This window comes from Peromyscus leucopus, chromosome 1, assembly GCF_004664715.2.
Source record: "Peromyscus leucopus breed LL Stock chromosome 1, UCI_PerLeu_2.1, whole genome shotgun sequence".
NCBI classification, from domain to species: Eukaryota; Metazoa; Chordata; class Mammalia; order Rodentia; family Cricetidae; genus Peromyscus; species Peromyscus leucopus.
In genome coordinates, this window is record NC_051063.1 from 20,376,127 (window position 1) to 20,397,350 (window position 21,224).

General features: G+C 43.0%; 1 protein-coding gene and 1 long non-coding RNA gene across 11 annotated transcripts in view; one reads left to right on the forward strand and one right to left on the reverse strand.

The window, feature by feature from the left end:
* Nucleotides 1–21,224, forward strand: part of Smarca2 (SWI/SNF related, matrix associated, actin dependent regulator of chromatin, subfamily a, member 2) — a 171,474-nt gene that overhangs the window by 13,472 nt on the left and 136,778 nt on the right. For 8 of the 9 annotated variants that reach the window (XR_005091453.1, XM_037205442.1, XM_037205454.1 and 5 more), the window contains exons 2-4: nt 1,165–1,430; nt 5,409–5,538; nt 11,928–12,368. Coding sequence is in view for 8 of the 9 variants with exons in the window: in XM_037205442.1 (XP_037061337.1) it covers nt 1,206–1,430; nt 5,409–5,538; nt 11,928–12,368 (796 nt within the window). In the remaining variant the exon portion in view is untranslated. Of the gene's footprint in view, nt 1–1,164; nt 1,431–4,986; nt 5,075–5,408; nt 5,539–11,927; nt 12,369–21,224 lie in introns of those variants that run through there. The other variant, XM_037205459.1, reaches the window with a different exon arrangement.
* Nucleotides 2,181–4,297, reverse strand: LOC119087916. Of its 2 annotated transcripts, XR_005091459.1 has the most exons (3): nt 4,216–4,297; nt 3,110–3,212; nt 2,181–2,681 (listed from the first exon to the last, which is right to left on the reverse strand). It is a non-coding gene; the product is annotated as an uncharacterized LOC119087916 (long non-coding RNA). The 2 variants fall into 2 exon arrangements; XR_005091457.1 differs by having other exon boundaries at nt 2,181–3,212.

Here is a 21,224-nt window from a genome sequence, read left to right on the forward strand (position 1 = left end):
TAGTCAGGGAATGGCAGGAAGGGTTGGCGACTGGGTGACAGAGTAGTGCTCAGTTAAGTCTGGAGAAACAGAATGTCCATCCCTAAACACAGGCAGCTACCCTCTGGCGTCCTTATCAGGGGCCTAGCACAAACCATATGAGCCTTAACACTCCAAGTGGTTGGGGTTCTGTGACTTGTCTGGGAGGAGGCTAAGTTGTCTTTGTCCATTTTGATTACTTCCGGTCCAGTAGATGTGGTGGCATTCAGACTGGTAGTTTGGCGTTTGTTGTTTATGTTTTGGCATGTACTGTGTTTGTGTTATCTGACTCCAAGAAGCATCAAGAACTTACCCAGTAATTTCGTCTGAGTGTGTTTGAACCTGTGCTTGTATGATCCCCATAGCTTCTTCCTTCTTTTTCTTTTCTCTTTTTTTTTTCTTTTCTTTGTTTTTTTTTTTTCTTCAAGACAGGGTTTCTCTGTGTAGCCCTGGCTGTCCTGGAACTCACTCTGTAGACCAGGCTGGCCTCAAACTCACAGAGACCAGCCTGCCTCTGCCTCCCAAGTGTTGGTGTGAAAGGCACGCCACCACCACCCGGCTTGCCTTCTTCTTTTTCTGTAATTGGGACTTCTCTTTTTATTATCAATTGATGAACTTGTATCTCCCCCCCCCCCCAATCCCCTTTAGACGTCTAGAATTCTTTGTGAAGTTTTTATTGCCTGTTGCTTATGAAAATGAGTCTTGGCTGGGTACTTATTTGTAAAGGATTTTCTATTCCAGTGATTTGGGGGTTGGGGGGTGGGTGGGGTTTGTGCTTAATGACTTCTAAGGTGTCTAAGCCAGTCTATAATGGAGAGTGTCTGTTGTGTTTAGTCATAAATTTCAGACTTGTTTAGATTCTGCTTATGGGTTACATTTCAGTTGCTCCACCGAGTCTCTCTGTATCCTGGATGATTTATGTTCCTGGGGAATCACTTGAGTATGTGTTTTTTAAAACAAGTGGTCTTCATAAAGACTGGGGCCCAGGGATATATATCACATTCATTCAAACATCTGGGAGACAGGGTAATTCTGTTTGATGTTAGTTATAGAAATGGCACCATCAAATTCTAACAACTGTTGTATTTGATCTTAACATCGTGTTTAAAACATTCCTTTCTTTTTTTTTTCTACCTCCCTCTCCAGCTTAGTGTCACTCTGCTGACTGGCAGAGCCAGGAGAAGTAGATGTCCACACCCACAGACCCAGCTGCAATGCCCCATCCTGGGCCCTCACCAGGGCCTGGACCCTCGCCTGGACCAATTCTGGGGCCTAGTCCAGGACCAGGACCATCCCCAGGTTCCGTTCACAGCATGATGGGACCCAGTCCTGGACCCCCCAGTGTCTCCCATCCTATGTCAACAATGGGCTCTGCAGACTTCCCCCAGGAAGGCATGCATCAGATGCACAAGGTAAGGTTGTGTGAGCTCTCTCCCACTTCATGTGTCTTTCTAGGCATGGCTGGGTAGCATTCCTGATGACTCTTCCTGCTTTCTCCTGTTGTTAACATGAGGATCTAGCTAGAAATCTGTTAATTTGCATGTTATTAAAAACATTCCTGTAATCCCAGTACTTGGGAGATTGAAGCAAGAGGCCAACCTGGACTATGTAAGGAGAGTCTGTCTTAAGAAGCAAAAACAACCCTCTCCAAACTAATGTAAAACACACTGCCTTTGCTGTATTTTCACCGTTACAGATAGCCCAGTAATAAAGATGTATTTTTTTTTTTTTAATACGAAGGTGTACCATATGATGTGAGCAAATTTGGGGATTAGTGGGTTAAAGGTATTTTGTCTTGGTGAGTAAGTACATTAGTAAATAAGACTCCCCCTCCATCTCTCATATAACTTAATCATCCATCAATCAATATATTGAAAATTGTTCTTCCCTAAAAATCTTGAAATTTATTTGATAAGGCGAGATCTTTCAGAGTAAAAGGTCAAAGTCTTTTTGGAAAGATATTTCAGGGCCTGGAGAGATGTAACGGTGGTTAAGATTGCTTGCTGTTCTTGCAGTACTGACATTGGGCAGCTCACACTCACCTGTAACTGCAGCTCCAATGACCTGGCCTCCTTTTCTGGACTCCTCAGGCACCCTCACGTGGGGCATGCATGATTCGTGTGTGCGTAGACACACACATACACAAATAAAACTTTAGAAAGTATACTTTCAAAAGACTTTATTAAAATTAAATATTTTCTAGGGAATTTTTCCTTGATTGGTTTCTTGAGATAAGTAGATAGCTCAGATTGGCTCCAGAGTCTCAGTTCAGTCTCCAGTATGGCGAGTGAGCTGCAGTGGGGGATCTTGGGAATTCTCCGTCTCTGTGAAGCAGCCTTATTCTCGTTCAGAAGATCTGCTTGTTCATTTCTATTATAGTTCCTAGCGATCCTTTCTTTATGAGATATTTGCTGTGAGGATGGTCACATTAGTACCTTTTGGCATTGAGCCCTTCGAGGAGATGCTAAAGACAGCCTTTTTGAGAAAGAAAGTTCCTCTTTGACTATTTACTTTCAAGGTTAGCAAAGCAAAGAAAACCAATAAGAGCATCATATATTACCTGAAGGTCTTGCCTCATGAGACAAGTGCAGGCTTTAAACTCATGTGGATGATATCACGGGTGGGGCTGCCCCTCGTCCATGCAGCACATACATCCGGGTCCTCTGGAGAAACAGAACAAGTGGCGGTATGAGAGATTTATCCTGAGGAGTTGGCCTCTGGAGAAGTCACACAGTTTGCAGTCAGCAGGCTGGCGACCCAGAGGAGCCAGTAGGAATCAGAAAAGTGAATCCTGTAAGCTCTAGTGGAAGGTCTGGAGAGCAACTAGCAGCCTAGGTCAGGAGAAAACAGACCTGCTCCTGACCTTCAGCTTTTGCTGTCTTCAGGCTCTGTGTGAATTTGGGATGATGCCTGCTCCCCAGGCCAGGGTATTCTGCTTGCTTCAGTTGACATTCAAATGCTATCCTCATCTGGAAACCCCTCAAAGACACACCCAGACATATTGCTTACCACGTATCTGGAGACCTGTGGCCTAGTCGAGGTGACACACAAAGTTATCCATCACAGTAGACAAGTGCTAGAAGACACTTACTTGAAACAAAAGCATCTTCAGGGAAAGGGGTGGATCTTCCCTCACTTTATAGGGCTTCAGGTCATTTTCAAGGTGTAGGGTGTTAGAACCCCAAAGGGAAGGTCTGCTTTAAAAAAAAAAAAGTTATTTGATGATTTCCAGATCAGAAAAGTAGTATGTGCTTATTGTGAAAAGTGGAACAGTACCAAGATAAATGAGCTAATTACCCAAGGAAACAGGTGTATGTGCATTCCACACCTTACTTTTTCCATATTTGGTTAAGGTACAGTATCAGCACTGGTATGCATAGACAGGTGTGGGTTTTTTTCTAATCACAGAACCATACTGCCTCTATTTATTACTCTAAAACATCCTCTTTTAATTTAATAATGTATTTCTGTAGTATCCCCAAGTTTGCATACCCCTCTTTTCGTTGTTGGTTTGTAATAGAGTCTCATGTAACTCGTGGTGGCCTTGACATCACTATGTAACCCAGAATGGCCTTGAACTCCCGTTCTCCTCCCATCTCTGGCCTGCTGGGATTACAAGTCTGTGTTGTCATGCCTGGCTACCCTACTTAAAAAAAAAAATAATCCATGTTTGTCTTGTCAAATATCTACAGAACTAAAGCCTCTTATTTCCCCTAGCATATTATGGGGTGACATCTTGACGAACTGAAGTCATTCAATCAACTCATACTGTGTTAACTTTGGGATATACTCTAGATCTGCCCTGCCCTTGTAGACTCTGTCCGTGTGTTACAGAACCTTGGGATGACCTGAGGGTAAAGGCCTTACCACCTTCCAAATGAAGGGAAAATGTGGAGTACATGTTTAGTTAACCTTTGGGATCGAAGCTTTTAAAAATTAAGTGTGTGAATGAGGGTTGGTCCTGCCCTGCTTTGCTATGGGGCAGTTTTATTGGTTGTCATCTCTTCTGGCCCATGGCTTTTGTCTCAGATTTTCTACACTCCTGGGCACTCCTTTTTGTGGTGTGTTTGTCTTGCCCGTGAGCTTGGCAGCTTTCCCTTTTGAGCCTTGCAGATCTTGCCATCCGGCTCTCCCTCCCTTGCAGCCCCTCAGCTAGCTCTCTGCCAGAGGACCTGGGTGAACTCAGGGAGCGCACACCTGCTGGCCAGATGCCGTCACTTTCTTCATTTTTTTTTTTTCAGGCGGCTGGGTTCCTTGTCTTCCTCCTCCATCTCCCTCCGAGCTTCAGCTTTTCGCTTTTCAACATCACTGAAAATAAGTAAACAAGTGGCCTAAATACATCTGCTGCATGGCTTTGATTTCCTCTCTATTATTACTACTTACCAGACTCAGTGACACTCTTTATACCAGATTCTTCCCATTTTTCTTCTGAACATCCTCTTTATGGTAAAAATTTCCCTCTTTTCAAGTGCGTGCTTTTGACTCTGCAGAAATTAACTTTCTTTTCTTCAAAACTGCAAACACTCATACTTTTTTGCTTGAAGTCATTTGGTTTTTATAAACTCTTGGAAATGTTCCTTCCAGGCTGTTTTGAAAATTGCTATTACAGTTTGGGGGAAGAATAGACTTTTCCTTTTCCAAACACATGCTCCATTGCCTGATTCTGGATTGGATTAACATCAGTTCAATAGCGCTGTATTGTCTGTCTCTCCTGCTCTGGGCCTCAGGTCCCATGTCCAGCCCCTGTGCTTGGGACTCATTTCCAGCTTGTGCCTTCAGCCTCTCCCGTTTCCTCCCTCTGCAGCGTATCCCCCCCACCCCCTGCTTTCACACCCTCCTTTTCAGTACTCACCCCCCTTTGCTTCTTGGCCCCGTATGTTCTTCTCCTTCCCAACTGCCATGGAACCTTCTGGTTCAACTTTTTAACTTTCCTTAGTTCATTCATCCAGTGAAGAAAATTACCAGAAAAATAGGTCACCTCAGCCATTTCATGTAGCCTTCACTTGGACTCCAGGATAAGTTCAGTATGTAGCAGGTTTCAAGACTATTTACAGAGGTATGAGAGAGTAATATTTGTCTACCCTGTGAATGGTACTTTATTATTATTTTTTTAATTGGCAGGTTAAAAACAGATTGTAACATTGGCCAAAGAATGAAATTCAACAGTTTTTAAAGCCTTGTTTTTTTGACTTAGAGATGGTTTTGCTGATCCTATTGGTATAATCTTTCTTACTATTATTTTTATCTATGAAGTATATAAATATAAGACTATAGAATAGATAGTAAATGGTTGTGTCATGTCATTAAAGACTGGAGGTATCTTTTGCTAGTCTTGTTAGAAATACCCTACCTTAAAGAGGTGTCTAACGGATGCCCTTTATGTGTTTCAGCCCATGGACGTGATACATGACAAGGGGATTGTAGACGACGTCCACTGTGGATCCATGAAGGGCACCAGCATGCGCCCACCACACCCGGGAATGGGCCCTCCCCAGAGCCCGATGGATCAGCACAGCCAAGGTTTGTGTCCTCTGCACACTGGATTTTGTCTTCAGACCATACTATTTCAGTCTTTCCTGGTGGTAATTTAATTATGGCTTTAAGCTATGTGTCTAAAGATGGTTAAATCCAGTTAGCTTTCTTTCTCTGGAGAAATCTGCCACCCTCTTCATCCAACAAAAAATTATTATTCATCTGGGTAATTTTATTTCTAAAGTCCTAGTAATTTTATCAACACAATGCATCTGAGTACACTCTATGGAGCTTCATGTCATTTATTGAGAGTCTTTATTGTGATCTTGTAAGGCAAATGATGTCACTCTCAACTCGTAATTGGGGGAGCTAAAGTTTAGGAAATTCCTTATTTCTCTGAGTATACATAGCTAGTAATTGATAAGGGCAAGAAAAAAAAAATCTAGATCTGTCTGTCAACAACAGCATAGATGTAAAAGTAAGATGACCTAAAACCCTGTGTCCCTTGAGTTGACACTTACACACTGGGTCAAAGGTGATGTTTTCTGTCAGCGAGACCACCCCACCTCCCATTCCTGTCCAGTGACTCAGTGGACTCCTAGGCTTGTGGCAGCAAGTAACTGAACCTAGTGGCCCCAAATATATCTATCCTCTCATAGATCTAAGGGCTAAAAGTTCATGACCAAGGTGTCAGGAGAGACACCTTGTCTCACGTCTCTTAAGATTTCAGAGAAGACTCCTCCCCTGCTCCTTCGGATTGCCAGTGAACCTCGGCATCCCTAGACTTACACAGGAAACACTCCAGTCTCCACCTTTCATCACCACAAGGCATTTTCACCATCTGTCCCTGTATTCAGCTCTTCCTCTTTGATATTTGGGTCAAGATGGTCCCTAATCTAGTATAACTCCATCTTAATTTGGTGTCATCTGCATTGACCCTGTTTCCAGATGAGGTGGCATTCACAGGTTCAGAGGATAGGATGTCAATGTATATTTCTTTGTGGGGAGCAGCACTCACAATTCAACCTCCAACCATAGGTAATCAATATGTGACTTTCTCTTCTCCTTCCTGTCCTTCATGTCATGTCTCCTTCCTTCTCTATGGAAGGGCTATGAAGACACTTCAGAGACGTTAAAGTACACTGTAGCCTGATTTCAGAATCATCACTTGGTCATTTTTACACATGCGGGCCATGCGGTAATCCAGTGCCAGATGACACCAGTATGTGGGTATTCTTCTGGGACACCTGTGCTTTGTGTCATACATACGGCCCTGTAATTAAGTATTTGGGTTTTCCTCCATTTATTTACAGTCAGACCCACCATGGAAAGAATTGGCTGTGAAGATTTAGAGAAATACATTCACAGATGTTTTCTTTCTGAAATAGAAGTAAGCGGTCATGGAGGCTGACATCAGGGTATCCCTATGTTATTATCTGCAGTCTTGACCATCCCGGGGTCTGATGTCAATCTTGTTGGCAGGCAAGATGACTCATGAAATCTTAACCTTATAGAAAAATGATGTGAAGGGTTGAGGCCTTTTGAAGGACAGGAAGGAGAAGTTGGACCCAGAACTACTGAGAATGAATTGTGGCGATACTTCTAGGTTCATCGTTTAAATTCTAAGGGGCCACGTGTGCTCACAGTCATAATGAGACCTCAGTTTTAGCACCTGGAAGGTATGGAAGGATTACATGCAGTTGACTCCTAAAGCTCCTGGCGTTGTTCCACATCTAGAAGTGATACCGTGTGAAAGCTCCTGAATGAAGAAGACACCTGAATGTCATAATTGAGAACAGTGTCACATTTATTTCTCCTAAAAATTCTCTGATAGTGTGGCTCCCCTTCTCACCTTAAGAGTATCTTATTTATCTCTGCATCTCCAATGCTTGGTGGGAGAGCCAGGACATGACTCTACGCACACTCAGTAAACTGCTCTATTAGACACAGAAACAAATGATACACTGATCAACTAACACTGTTAAGTAGATCTCAGTTTTTATATAAATTACATCAGTTATTGGGAGGACATTCAGTCAGTGGAGTCAGAACTAGCATGTAATTAATACAATAGGAAAGTGTACTGTAGACTGGGGAGTAAATTATTTCAAGGTGTGTGTGTGTGTGTGTGTGTGTGTATGTGTGTATGTGTGTGTGTGTGTATGTTTAAATAAAGCAGTATTGGTATAATGCATTTCTATTCTAAGTAATGATCTAAAAAAAAATTTCAAGTTGTGTGGGGCGTTTACCCACCAACCCCATAGCTTCCCAGAGTTTTCTTGAGTGTGAGCAGCAGGAAATATTAGATAGAAGGATTTATTGCAGAGAATCTTGCGGAGATAAACAGATAGAAAATAAAGGATAGCCTCGAGAGGGCTTGGAACTTATTCCAACAGGCCCCCGACTGTCTCTGCCCCAGGGTTTTTATAGAGACGCCAAGGGGTGGAGCAAATGACCTCCTCCCCCAGCACAGCCAAGTGCAGACCATCTCAGACACCTGCACTCAGGCCCCTGGTCTTAATCATCCTCTATGCAGACCTGCTGGGTAAAGCTACAAGGAACCCCGAGAACGGGCTCCCACAAAGTTGGTAATAGTGTGCATCTTAAAAGTCCCCAAAGAAGTGGAAACTTCTTTCTAAACACACAGATGTAGAGAGGTCCAGCGTTGATCAGAAGGCTGTCAGCCTTAACCAGCTCAGTCCATACTAAGTGACTTTAGGCTATTGGTTAGAATGCAAAACCATTTCCCTCAGTAAATACTTAATTGTGTACCTGATGGTCCCAGTGATAACATTGTTTATTTTTAGCACAGTGGCTTGAGAAGGCCTTTATAGGCGAGCGAGCATACATGTATATGTGTGTACATATTTACATATATATATAAAATACATATAAAGTTGGTATTTAAAAAGCTTGAGATTATTAATAGAAGAGAGAGAGCTGATTGCTTCTCTCTAAGGCAAGGTGAAACTGAAGATATAGTAACTCTTGAAGTCTAGTGAAGGAAAACTGCCATTTTTGTGACACTTTTGGATGAGTAAATCAAATCAAACTTCTAAAAGAGTGACATCTGCATCCACAGTGTCGTCTTCACGCAAATGCATATTCACTCGGAGGCAATTTCTTCCCTCTGTTTTCTCAACTAAGGATAATTACCAAAATATGTTATACCAATGCATCGTTTAGATTCTGTGTCTCCTCAGGTTTTATGGGATGCTACTTGTGTAGAAAAAAAAATCCTCTCTGTAGCTGAGCCACTGTCACATTTTTAATGTCACAGTGACAGAATGATTCTATTAACATCTTTGTAAATCCTGGGAAATAATTTCTTTCCACCCCCAGTTTCTTTTGATCAAATGTGAGGTAAAATGTCTTCCTGTATGGGTTGATCCTGCAATATGAATTGTATTCTGTCAGGTTCTTCTTGTCAAACTTATTAAAACTTTCCTGTAACTTTTCAGTGGCCAGTGTTAGTTAGTTGGCTTTGCATCATTGTTACAAAATAGTCCAGGCAATCCACTTAGAAGGACAGAAAGTTTTTTTTGGTTCAATTACAAATATTTCAGTCCACCTTGACTCTGTGAACTTAGGCCTGAGATGGCAAAACACATTATAAAAAGATCAAGGGGGTAGAGCAGGCCTGCTTACCTTATAGCACCCCAGAAGCAAAGACACAGAGAGACAGGAAGGAATCAGGGTCCTACTCTCCCAGTCAGTAGCACACCCTTGATTACTTTGCTTCCTTCCAGTAGACACCACCTCTTTAAAGCTCTACTACTCACCAGTTGTACCAAGCTGAGGCCCAAACCTGTGTCCAACATGTAGACCTTTGGAGTACATTTTAGATACAAACTGTCGGTTGCAGGTTCTTTTGTCTTATTTTCTGTTCACTGCAGTTGTCTCATCTTTGTGACATCATCTTGCTCTTGGCTCAACTTCATAGCAAAGCCTTATTCATAGTTTAAAAGAGTGGTTTGATAAGCTGCATTCTACAGTTGAGTTTATATGGGTTTGTCCAGTGTCTTAGTCCATTGTGTCAGGCCTTCTGTGACTTGTGGATGAACTTACACTTGACAACTTAGGAGACAAGCAAGACCAGGTGGGCAGCAGAAGACTCATCCTTACCCTGTGTCATACCTTCCTACTGTGAGAATGTAAGTTTCTGTGGTAAAGAAGTTTTCCTTCTTGTAGCCAGTTCAGAGTTGGCAAGAAAGGTGTGTAGTGAACAAACCATTTTATACCAGCTTACCTTTAAGGGGTAAATGTCAGAGTCCTTAACAAGGAAAGATATTAATAGCAAAAGTTAAGAATCTTACTGATACCCTATTCATTGTTGGAATATTTCTGCTAATCTAACAGGCTGGCTTCAGGGAGGTTTCCGTGGCTCACTTACATAGACAGCTAACTAGAACCCAGTCCTGGTGATGTATGCCCCCTCATGAAGTAGGGATTTGGGTTTTGAGACCTAGTAGTCTTCCTCCATGGTAGGAGTTCCCCACATGGTATCCCACTTCTTAGCAACCAATAGAAGAACACCAATTCTTATCGGGGGATATTGTTAAATTTATTCACTCTCCAAATGGCAAAACCACACATAAAAGTAAGTGTGTCCTTTGTTTTCTCTGAGATTCAGCATGGCAGTGGTGTGTGAGGGTCACCCACCTGTGGACCTTTGTGGCTGTGCACCTCTTTTATTCAGATGGACATGGTTTCCCACACAGAGCCCTTATCTCGTAACCGGGCCTGTGGTGACCTTTATGGTAACTGCCAAATGCACACATTCATTGAAGGATCAAGCCTCTTCGTCTATGTTTGTCCTGTTCTGCCTGGGGATTCCTTTCACTTTATTAAAATTGGTACTTTGTTTGCGCTTAAGGCAGCTGTTGAATTACAGTGGCCGCTTGGCTCCTTTCTCCGTCCTGAATCCCCTCCCACAACTCTCAGTCATGTGGTGTGGGTATTGTTTAGCCCAGCTATGCAGGTCACCTTCTGAAATAACTCCCTTGACATTTCTGGGCCGTTTTAATTTTTCTTCCTTAAGAAAAATATTATTTCCTCAATTTGGTATTTTAAAACCCAAATTGGTGGCCTCCTTTTGTGTGTGATAGCCTAAGCCTTGATGAGGTTGTTGAGACTTTAAATACTTGACTCATTTTGACATAACAAGATGTACATTAGATTATTTGAATGTATGCATCAGAACCAGACAGGCTTGCTTTAAAACCTGAGCTGTGAAGATTTACTTGTGTGACATTGAGGCACACTCTCCGCAGCCTTACCTTAGACTGAGGTGACAGTATTTGCCTTCAAAGTGCTGTGCTGAAGGTTGATACAGCAGTATATGCGCTCCCCTGTGTGCTTCCGACCCTCTGTCATTTCTGTGGTTACACCTGCCTGGTGTCCATCGGCTGGCATCATCATCTTGATTCACCTCTGCCTGGTGACACTGGCCTTACCTACAGTGGACTAGTCCTCTGAACACAGATGACCCCCAGAGCATTAGTGATAACTAGTGAGTTAACCAGTGACTGATACTGTAGGAGTTGAAATACCCTGGCCTCTTCACTCCTTCCCTGGAATAATTGTAGGTAGTTTATTTATCTTGTATCCCAAAGCTTCAGCAGTGGATTAATCTTCAAGGCCTGCTCCAACAGCTGGCTTGGTAATGCATTTTTTATTGGCTACCTTCCCTCCCATATATCACCTCTCCATACTCCTCGAAGTGGCCCTGCACCTCCCATATAAATTACCTGCATTCGGTCTCTGGCTCAGCCTGTTTCTGGACAAACTCAGTTTGAGATGCTGTGTATAATCCTGGCACAGTAACTGCGGCCCTCAGCCTTCAGTAATTGCCTGTTAGTCACAGCTTGCATGATAATCAACCAAATAATATTTGATTTCTTCATAAGACACTGTTTATTCGGCACTGAGCCACTTTAGACCTCTTCATGTTTTGTTGAGTAGCTTGGAGCCACCTCTGATGTCGAATACTGCCCTTCATTGCGGTTCCTGCAGGTGTACGGCCACCATGAACAGTTTGCCTTCTAGGGAACAAGTGGCTATTGATCATCTGGAATGTGGCTAGAGAAATGGAGATGTTCTGTGAGCATGAGATGCCTAATGTCAAAGACCTATTATGAAAAAAGAATACAAAATCGCTCTTTTTGAAGTGTTAATCCTGTGGGTGTTAAATAAACTGTTATACAATTACCTTTACCTGTTTCTTTGACCTTTTTTAATGTGCTTATTGGTAATTTTAAATTACAGATAAGCTATATTATAGATTAAACTTCTAAGATGTATGCAATTGTTAACTTATCTATACCTTAAATTTCTATCATGTAGTGTTGCACTAGTAAATTATTAGAGAATTCAAGACTACCCCTCTCTCTCTCAGGGTCATCTACTACAGCCTGTGATCTTGTGTTTTATTTTAGGTTATATGTCACCACATCCCTCTCCTTTGGGAGCCCCAGAGCACGTCTCCAGCCCTTTATCTGGAGGAGGCCCAACTCCACCCCAGATGCCACCGAGCCAGCCAGGGCCACTCATCCCAGGAGATCTGCAGGCCATGAACCAGCCTAACAGAGGTCCCTCACCTTTCAGTCCTGTCCAGTTGCATCAGCTTCGAGCTCAGATTTTAGCTTACAAAATGTTGGCCAGGGGCCAGCCCCTCCCTGAAACGCTGCAGCTTGCAGTCCAGGGAAAAAGGACCTTGCCTGGCATGCAGCAGCAGCAGCAGCAGCAGCAACAACAGCAGCAGCAACAGCAACAGCAGCCTCAGCAACAACAGCAGCAGCCCCAGCAGCCTCAGCAGCAGGCGCAGGCGCAGCCACAGCAGCAGCAGCCAGCCCTTGTTAGCTACAACAGACCATCTGGTAGGTGAATACCCAACCAAATGAGTATCAGTGCAGTCCAGCGTGGATAAGCAGCCTTGAGCACACAGACACACATGGTAGGAGGCTGGGGCTGATCGAACCCTTTCCTCTACCTCTTTCTGTTCCATGGAGATGGGGCTAAGAGTCTTGGTTTCTGCTATCTAAATGATCCTAGAGCAGTGTTTCTTAATCAGAGACCCTCCTGGAAACTGGGAACCTAGGGAGAAAGCACAGAAGCGCATTCTCCCATGATCTCCCATTCTCTTTTAAGAGGTACAAGGTTGCTTGGAAGCCCATCAAATATACTCCAGGTTAGGAACCCCTGTTTCCTCTGTATCCATCTCTAAAACTCCCTGCTCAAATTGGCCCCCAACTGAGTCTTTCAGTATTTGTTGATTTATTTATTTCTTACCCTTTTTGTTGGAAAAACATTTGTGCATTTGATGAGACCTGTTGTTAAAAAAAAAATTATCAAATAAAGAAGCAGACACGTGGGAAATTTTTTAAAGAAGCAAGAATCCAGGTGAGGGATGGGGAGCCCATAAGAGCCCCCCACAGTTGCTGTGGCTGAGCTTCAAAGATGACTTGAGTTTTCTGACGGAGCCACGAGGAGATGGGGTCATGTATCTAATTCTCACCATTCGGAAGGAAGTGGTTTCCCAATTTCTCAGAGGACACAAAGCCGTTTCTGGCATGAGAATATAAAGTAGATCTCCCAGGTGTGATTATCCTTCAAATTACAGTCATTCCTTGTGTCTGAAGCAGATTGCTTCTAGGACCCCAGCGGATACCAAGATCCGTTATATTCAAGGCCCTTATATGAAGTGTGGTGTAGCATTTGCATTTAAGCTATGCATATCCTTTTGCGTGCTTTATCATCCGCAGATTATTTATGAGAAATATTGACTGTAACGTGAATGCTATCTGAATAGTTGATACACTGTATTGCTTAGGGAATAATGACAAGGAAAAGTCTATAGCCACTCAGTACAGATACATTTTTTCCCCCAAGTGTTTTCTATCTGTGGTTAGTTGAATTCAGAGTTGGGACTCACAGATATGGAATCCCGACTATCATTCTATCTTCATTATTATTATTGTGAAAGGCTTTGCATGATAGAATCATCAGTAACAGACCCACATGGCCTGTTTCTGAGACTCTGGGCTAAGAATGAGAAGCTATGTTACACAACGGGTGGCCATGGTGTAGTCCCTTGCACGGCCTTCTGGAGACACAACTTTTTCATGTTGATAGAACTCAGAGGTGCAGGGGCTTTAGAGTGCTCCTCTGTGAAGGGCGCATCTCTAGTATGCATCTCAAGATAGCTTTTGGTAAAGGCACTTACCCTGCAAGCCTGATGGACCACGAGTTCCTTCCCTAGAAACTACTTATAGGTAGAAGGAGAGAAATGACTCCCTAAAGTTGTCCCTTGACCTGCAAATGCATGCGGTAACATACGTGACTCTCTTCCCTAATCGATGAGTCAACGATTTAAATCTCTAGAAAGAACTAGATAAACAGAGCTTACAATTTAGCTCTGAGGGCTTTGTCTTGTGGGGAGTGTGATGCTCCCCAGACACTGGTACCATTTCCCATGAATGGCTGTCAATCATTTGGGCAAACTGACAATCTCATCACTGTGAGAACAAGGAATTTGGGATATTTGTCCTAGGTTTAGGAACCGGAGTAAGAAGGAAGGCTTCTGATTGGTAGTTTTGTTTTGTCTTATTAAAATGTTCTAACTTTTGAGTTTGTGTTCCTTTCCTGATAGATTTCATTTCAAAAACATACCAGGAAGGTAACGTTAGAAATGAGTCTCTTGGCTGAGATGGCCCAGTGGGTAGAGTGCTTGCTGTGCAGGCAAAAGGACCTGAGTTCAAGTCCCTCGAAGCCCTGTAAAGATCAGGTGTGGTTGTGTGCACCTGTAATCTGGGTACTGTAGGGGAGGGATGCTGTGGGATATTCTGTATGTTAAATGTGTTGCTCTGATGGTTAATAAATAAAACACTGATTGGCCAGTAGCCAGGCAGGAAGTATAGGCAGGACAAGGAGAGAGGAGAATTCTGGGAAGTGGAAGGCTGAGTCAGGAGACGCTGCCAGCTGCCGCTATCAGTACCAACATGTAAGATACTAGTAAGCCACGAGCTATGTGTCAAGGTATAGATTTATAAAAATGGGTTAATTTAAGATAGAAGAACTAGATAACAAGAAGCCTGCCATGGCCATACAGTTTGTAAGCAATGTAAGTCTCTGTGTGTTCACTTGGTTGGGTCTGAGCGGCTGCGGGACTGGTGGGTGAGAGAGATTTGTCCTGACCGTGGGCCAGGCAGGACCACAAAAACTCCTGCTACAGAGGGATTGGTAGGGAGACAGGAAGATTGCTGATCTTTGCTGGCTGCCAGCCGAGCTCTGTATTCAGATGGAGATCTCAAGGGAACGAGGCAGAGAATGATAGAGAAGAACACCTATTCTTTCGGACCTCTACATGACACACACACACACACACACACACACACACACACACACACACACTTACACACTTACACATTTCACATATACACACAAGAAAATAAATGATCTTAATGGTGTTTTAAGCCAGCTGTGGCATACACCTATATGACCCTAGCACTTGGGAGGTAGATGTAGGACCGTCAAAAGGCCACTGTCATCCTCAGGTGCAGAGTGAGTTTGAATCCCAACTTGGGATGCATGAGGCCCTATCTATCAGAAAACAAAAACCAAAAACAAAATTAGGGAAATTTGTGTCTCATAGTTCTGGAGTCTGGGACTTCCAACCTTAGGGTGTCAGTAGATTTAGCATGTGGTGAGTCGCTGCTTTCTGGGTCATAGGAGGCACCTGTGCTGTACCCTCCCACAGTATACAGGGTGAGGGAACTCTGTGGCCTTTCACATGGTCACTGGTCTCAGTCGTGAGAGCTTTGCCCAATTTTGCTTAATTTCCTCTACCTCCTAATACCGTCTATTTGAGGACTTGGATTCCAGCATAGGAATTTGGGGAGATAAAAACTTTGAGAACATAGCAATCTTTTTTTTTCCTTGTGTGTATGTGTGTGTGTGTGTGTATGTGTGTGTGTATGTGTGTGTGTGTTGTTTTTAAGACAAGCTCTCTTCCTTTGAAGCCCCGGCTGGCCTCGCACCCCTAGTAATTTTTCTATCTCTGCCTAAGATCTGGGGTTGCAGGCATGCACCAGCACTATCAGTTTAGCAGTTGAGTTTTTAAAGAAAAAAAATATTATTTCATACCCAGATTTCTGTGTGACTATCAGGGAGCCTTTTGATAGATGGAGGATAATATGGGACCAAACAGTATGACATGAAAGGGTACCCCAAACTCCATGCAGGGAAATGACAGTTTGAACCCTCAGTAGATTTTTAAACTGTAAAAGTAACGCTCTAGAGAATCTGGTCAAATAGGAAAACTTTTATGTATATGTAGCTTAGAGTCACTGAGAACCTTCTTGCTTCCGTGCTCTGTAGCGTCCTTGGCACATGCTGTCTCTGTGGCACGGACGGCAGCTAGGTCCAGACCCTAGCACTTGTGACTTGAGAGCTCCGGTTCTTGACTCTTTCCCCCAAAGGCTGCCTTCTTGACCCACATTCTCAAGAGCAGGGAAAGGAGCTGCAAAGTATGGGTGCCTCAGCTCTTTCGCGCATTAAGAGTGCCGATCGCAGCTTCCTGTCACGGCTTCTTTTCGCTCTTACTCTGGACGCAGTGTTAACAGAATTGGTCATCTTTGTTTCCGGCATCTTAGGGCATGCGTGATTTGAACAGCCAGGTTTAATGCAGGGAGCAGCCGCTTACAGCGGGATAGCTGGCAGCTGGGAGAGAGGAGGGAACACAGTGAAGTTCCCGAGAGGTAGCATCATGGGATGTGAGCATAATCCATGGTGCGTGAAGCCTGTCTTGGGGTGGCACCTGCCATGTTATAGGCCTCCAAAGGCGTTAGTAGCTTTTCAGTGACCTCAACTCAGCATGGAAGTATCCCACAGAAGGTAGGATGTTGAATTCTTCATCTGAGAAAACTTTCCACCCAAGGGTCTAGTCATGGAGATGAATGAAAGAGTGAGATTTAAAGGGTGAAGTTTCTATTACCTGAGTACATCCAGATAACAATACTTCATGTCTACTGAACCTAACTGTGCGTACATTTTCTGGGCCATTTCCACAAGAGGGGTACCCTTCTTAATTACCCACCTCTTTGTCTGTGCCTGTCTTATCACATCCCTATCACCGAAGGGACTTGATTTTATTACCCACTGCTCATGTCTTTTGTATTTTACAGATGTCATGCTTAGTAGGAAATGGAAATATGTGGGTATATATTGCTTTCTGTTCAAGTGGGCAAGGACGCCATGGGTAAAAGAAGACAAAGATATCTCTTTCCTAGAGCTACACATCCCCGCTGCTAACAGGAGTGTCCATCCTGCAAAACCTGTGCAGAAATCTGATACAGGACAGACACCCTTAGTGGATGAAGGCATTTGTTTTTATTGGCATTTACCATAAGCCTAAATAGTGCAAGGATTTTTTTTTTTAAGTCAGTATTAAACTTGACTCATGTTTTATACCCCTCCTCCCTTAAAAAAAAAAAGCACATTTTCTCATAAACGTGCTGCCAATCTTTCAGGAAAAAAAAGACATTTTAGGCCATGCACTCCTCTGGAGGTTCTTAAATTTCCATCCCATTTCCTAGTGTACTTAATGCAAGAAGAGAATGTGTTACTGCACTGGGTTGGTCCTTCCCCCCAGTTATCCCAGGGCAGAACTCACAGGAAGTGACGTTGTTCCTTAGCAGGGTGCCCTGTGCACTGAGCATGTGTGCCGGAGAAGGCTCCTGCTGTGTGTGTGTGTGTGTGTGTGTGTGTGTGTGTGTGTGTGTGTGTGTGTGTGACTGGCCGCTTCTCAAGCAGAGCCCTGTCCTTGCTCATGTGGGCAGAACTCCAGACCAAGGCACATTTCTCTTTTCGTTTTGATTCTCTTTTCCTTTTAGGGATTAAAGCAGTATAAAAACAAGAACTGAAAAAGTTGTGGTTTGGAGAAGTGAGGGAACAATCTTACGGTGGTAAAAGAAGAAAGTGTTTCCCCTCCCCCATCTTAAAGGCTTGCCCCTCCCCCCTCTTGGCATCTGAAACTTTCTGATATGTTCAGTTTAAATATTCTTTACTTCATTTTTTTTTTACCCCAACCTGTAGAAATCACTTACATTCCTATTTAATGCAGAGTGGTGATTTGCATAATTATCCTGTGTGCTGAGTGGCCTCTGAATGCACAGAAATTCTGTACAGGTGAGGCATAGGTATTTCGGTGTGTGTGTTGCCCTGTTACTTCATATCAGGTGTGGTGGGATGGGATGTATCCGCTGAACATCATCCCCTGCACCACCACCACCAAGCACCACCAAGTTGGGACCACATTCTGGAGAGCCAGGCCGTACAGCCTCCATTTTGGCTCCTTAAGGTAAGGGCTGAGGCAGAAGGCCTTTTTGAATACTGACCATAAGCCTAAATTGTTCATACTAGGGAGAGGGGATGAGATGAGCTAAAAATTCAATTTTTGTTCAGTTTGAAGGTGTGGCGAAAGGCATTAGGTTGTCTGGTGGTGTTTGTGGCCCGAGTCCAGTGCTGCCTGTAAATCTCCTGCAGGACAGGCACAGAACCTACTAGAAGGGGCTCACATCCTGAATCCGAGTGCAGGGAGCTGCATTGAGTTTCCTGGTCTCTGTAAAAGAAAGTATTTATACAGCCAGTCAGAGAGAGGTGAAAACAGACCCCCATAGTAAATGACTTTCTGTTTAGCTAGGAAGTAAGTTTGCTTGGGAGTGGCCCTGATAGCAGCCGGCAGGATGCACGTGACAAGTCCATTGACCTAAGGAGCGTCTGTGCTGAGTTATAGGAAACTAGAGAAATGTTTTGAAATTTGGCCCAGAAAAGAATCCTCCGCAAGCTAGCTGCCAGCTAATATGGTACCCAAACTCTGGAAGTGCTTTCCTATGTCAGGGGATTTCCTGTCGTGTGGCGTACAGTAGTTAAATTGGACTTTTCCCTCCTTGTCCTGGATCCATAGAGACGAAAAGTTGAGCCTATAGTCAGATAACTGAATCTTTGTGGCCACTCTGTGAAAGAGGTTGTTATTATTATTGTCCCCATTCTGCAGATGAGGAAGCAGATGCCAGGGCTTGGTGACTTGGTCAGCTTCACACAGCCAGTGGCTGATAGAGCTAAGACTGTATTTTTATTTTGGGTAACTTCATGTTGTTTTTTAGGAGTTATCTTATTTCATGTGTATGAGTGTTTGGCCTGTATATGTTAGTTATGCACATGTGTGGTGCCTGAGGAGGTCAGAAGAGATGTCAGATCCCCTGGAACTGGAGTCACAGAGCGTTGTAAGATGCCATGTGGATATTGGGAATCGAACCTGGGTCCTCTGCAAGAGCAAGTGCCCTCTAGCCCCTCCTAGTGGCGTTAAGTTAGACGTTGGCATATGTAAGTCCATGGTGGGGTTTCTGTTTCTCAATATTAAGGATGAAGCCACCAGATTACAACGTCTTTATATTTTAGTAATTGGGTAAGGCTGACCAGGTATATACCAGACCTGTCTTGGAGATAGGCAGACTAAAAATGGCCAGCTGACAACACCTTTCTTTGATTAAATACAGTTTTCAAAACAGTGACTTAGACTTAAATGTACCTCCAGGCCAGGCAGACTTCTGCATCCTGCCTCTGTTTCCAGGCAGTGATGCTATGGAACGGGGTTGGTGGCAGGGAGGGGGGCTGGGACATGTGTCCACTGTTGCTGTGCTCTTTGGATGTTTCAGTTTATGGGAACTTAGAAACGAGGGGAAAGACTTTAACAGTGGAATTTTAAGTAATCCTTATGATACTGTTCTACCAATAACAACCAAATTTTCTTCTCATAAAAAATTTTTTGTGTTTTGAGAATCTTAAAAGTAGTACACTTCTCATTAGAATACTTAGACTGTTAATATAGTTAATTCTGCTTGCACAGTGGGTAAGAGCTTTTGCCACCAAGCCTGAAGGCTGAGTTTGATTCTCAGAATCCACATGGTGGAAGGAGGGAACCGACTCCTGAAAGTTGACCTCTGACCTCCACATGTGCGCTGCTGGGATGCCTGTCCCTTCCCTCCACAAGTCAGTGAATGTAATTAAAAATTAAAGATAAATGTCAGAAATCTATATCTTCTGTCGTTTGACTAGTCATACATAAAACAGTGGAAAGGGAGAACATCCCCTAGTTTAGAGACCTCTAAAGAAAGGTATTCTAAAACTTCCCTGCTTAACTCTCTCCAGTGTTTACAACCCTGGACTTGAACGCTGAGAAATTGGTTTCTTAAATATGCATGAGAAAAGTTCCAACTAAAACATGTAATGAAGATATGTGCACTTTGTAAAAGATCTTCCCTTCGGAAAACAAAAATTAAAGAATTTAGTTGAAAAAAAACTTTATATGATGGTGCATCCTGGACATAAAAATAAAGATCCATACATTTCACTCCAGAACTTCTTTTTAATCTATCCCCAAGAAGACCAAGACTACAAGTTAGCTTAAGAAAAAAATGTATCTAGCTCTGTATTGTTTGGGGAATTTTACCTAATTATTGGAAGGAAAAGAAAAACAGACTGTGCCAGCTGTTGGGATGGAGGTACACACACGCACACGCACACGCACACGCACACGCACACGCGCACACACGTATATTAATACTTCCCAGAGCGGTTTGTACTAATTCTTCACATTCCTCGTGTCACAATGTTTGCTTATGGCTTTCTCTGGATTGTCATTTAAGTCTTTTTCTAAATGGCATTTGTCAGAAATTGAAGAAATGCATTCCGTTTTCTATAATGCATGCCTTTGTATGGTTAATTATTATGCCTCTCTGAAGTCTTAGACTGATTTTTGTGCTTAATGACTTTACTTTTTTTTCCTTAGGAAGGATATAGGAAATACTTGGATGAATGCCTATTTGTGTTTTTAGCATCTGCTGACTGAGATTCTTCGTTTTTTTTTTTAATTTTTTAATTTTTAATTTTTTTAAATTTACTAACTCATCTGGTAGCTTCAGCAATTGTATTTAATTTTAAGAAAACTGAGAACTCACCTGGAGGAGAGTTGAAGCAATTCTTATTTTAGATCTATATCTAGCAGTTAATTGAAATTCCCAAAGCTTAATGCAGAAAAATAGCTGAAACTGAATTCAATAATAAAGATTTGTTTTGCTTTTTTGGGACAAGCTCTCTAATAGCCCAGGCTGGCCACCGACTCTTTATTCCCCTGCATCTACCTCTCAAGTGCTGGTTATACAGGTCTGTGTTACTACACCAAGCTTCCAAGATAGGATAAAGATTGCATCTATCATCTGAAAATAAGAGGAAATAATGGCCTTCTTTAGTATTCGCTAATTTTCATTAGGGGAAATGAGCATATTTTACCCCAAATGTTGAATAGTTTCAGAAATATTTTACTACTGTGTAATTAGAGTAAAATTTAGTTCCTGGGCTTCATTATAAGTAAGACCGAAGTAAGCTTTCAGAAGCACCAAGGGAAAAAGTGTGAGCCTCTCAGTTGCCAGCAGACCAGTGAACTCCTTAACCTTATTCACTGGATTCCCATAGCCAGCACTGGATCCCACAGCCAGCACTGGATCTCACACCCAGCATTGCACTGGATCCCACAGCCAGCACCGGCACTTGAGGCAGAGACCTTAGTAGCAGTTTGCAAAGTGAAACTTTAGGGCCACACCCATTGCATCTGATTGTTGTAGAACTCTCTTTTTTAAAGTTTGAGTGCACCTGTGAGTCTATAAAAACAACAACAA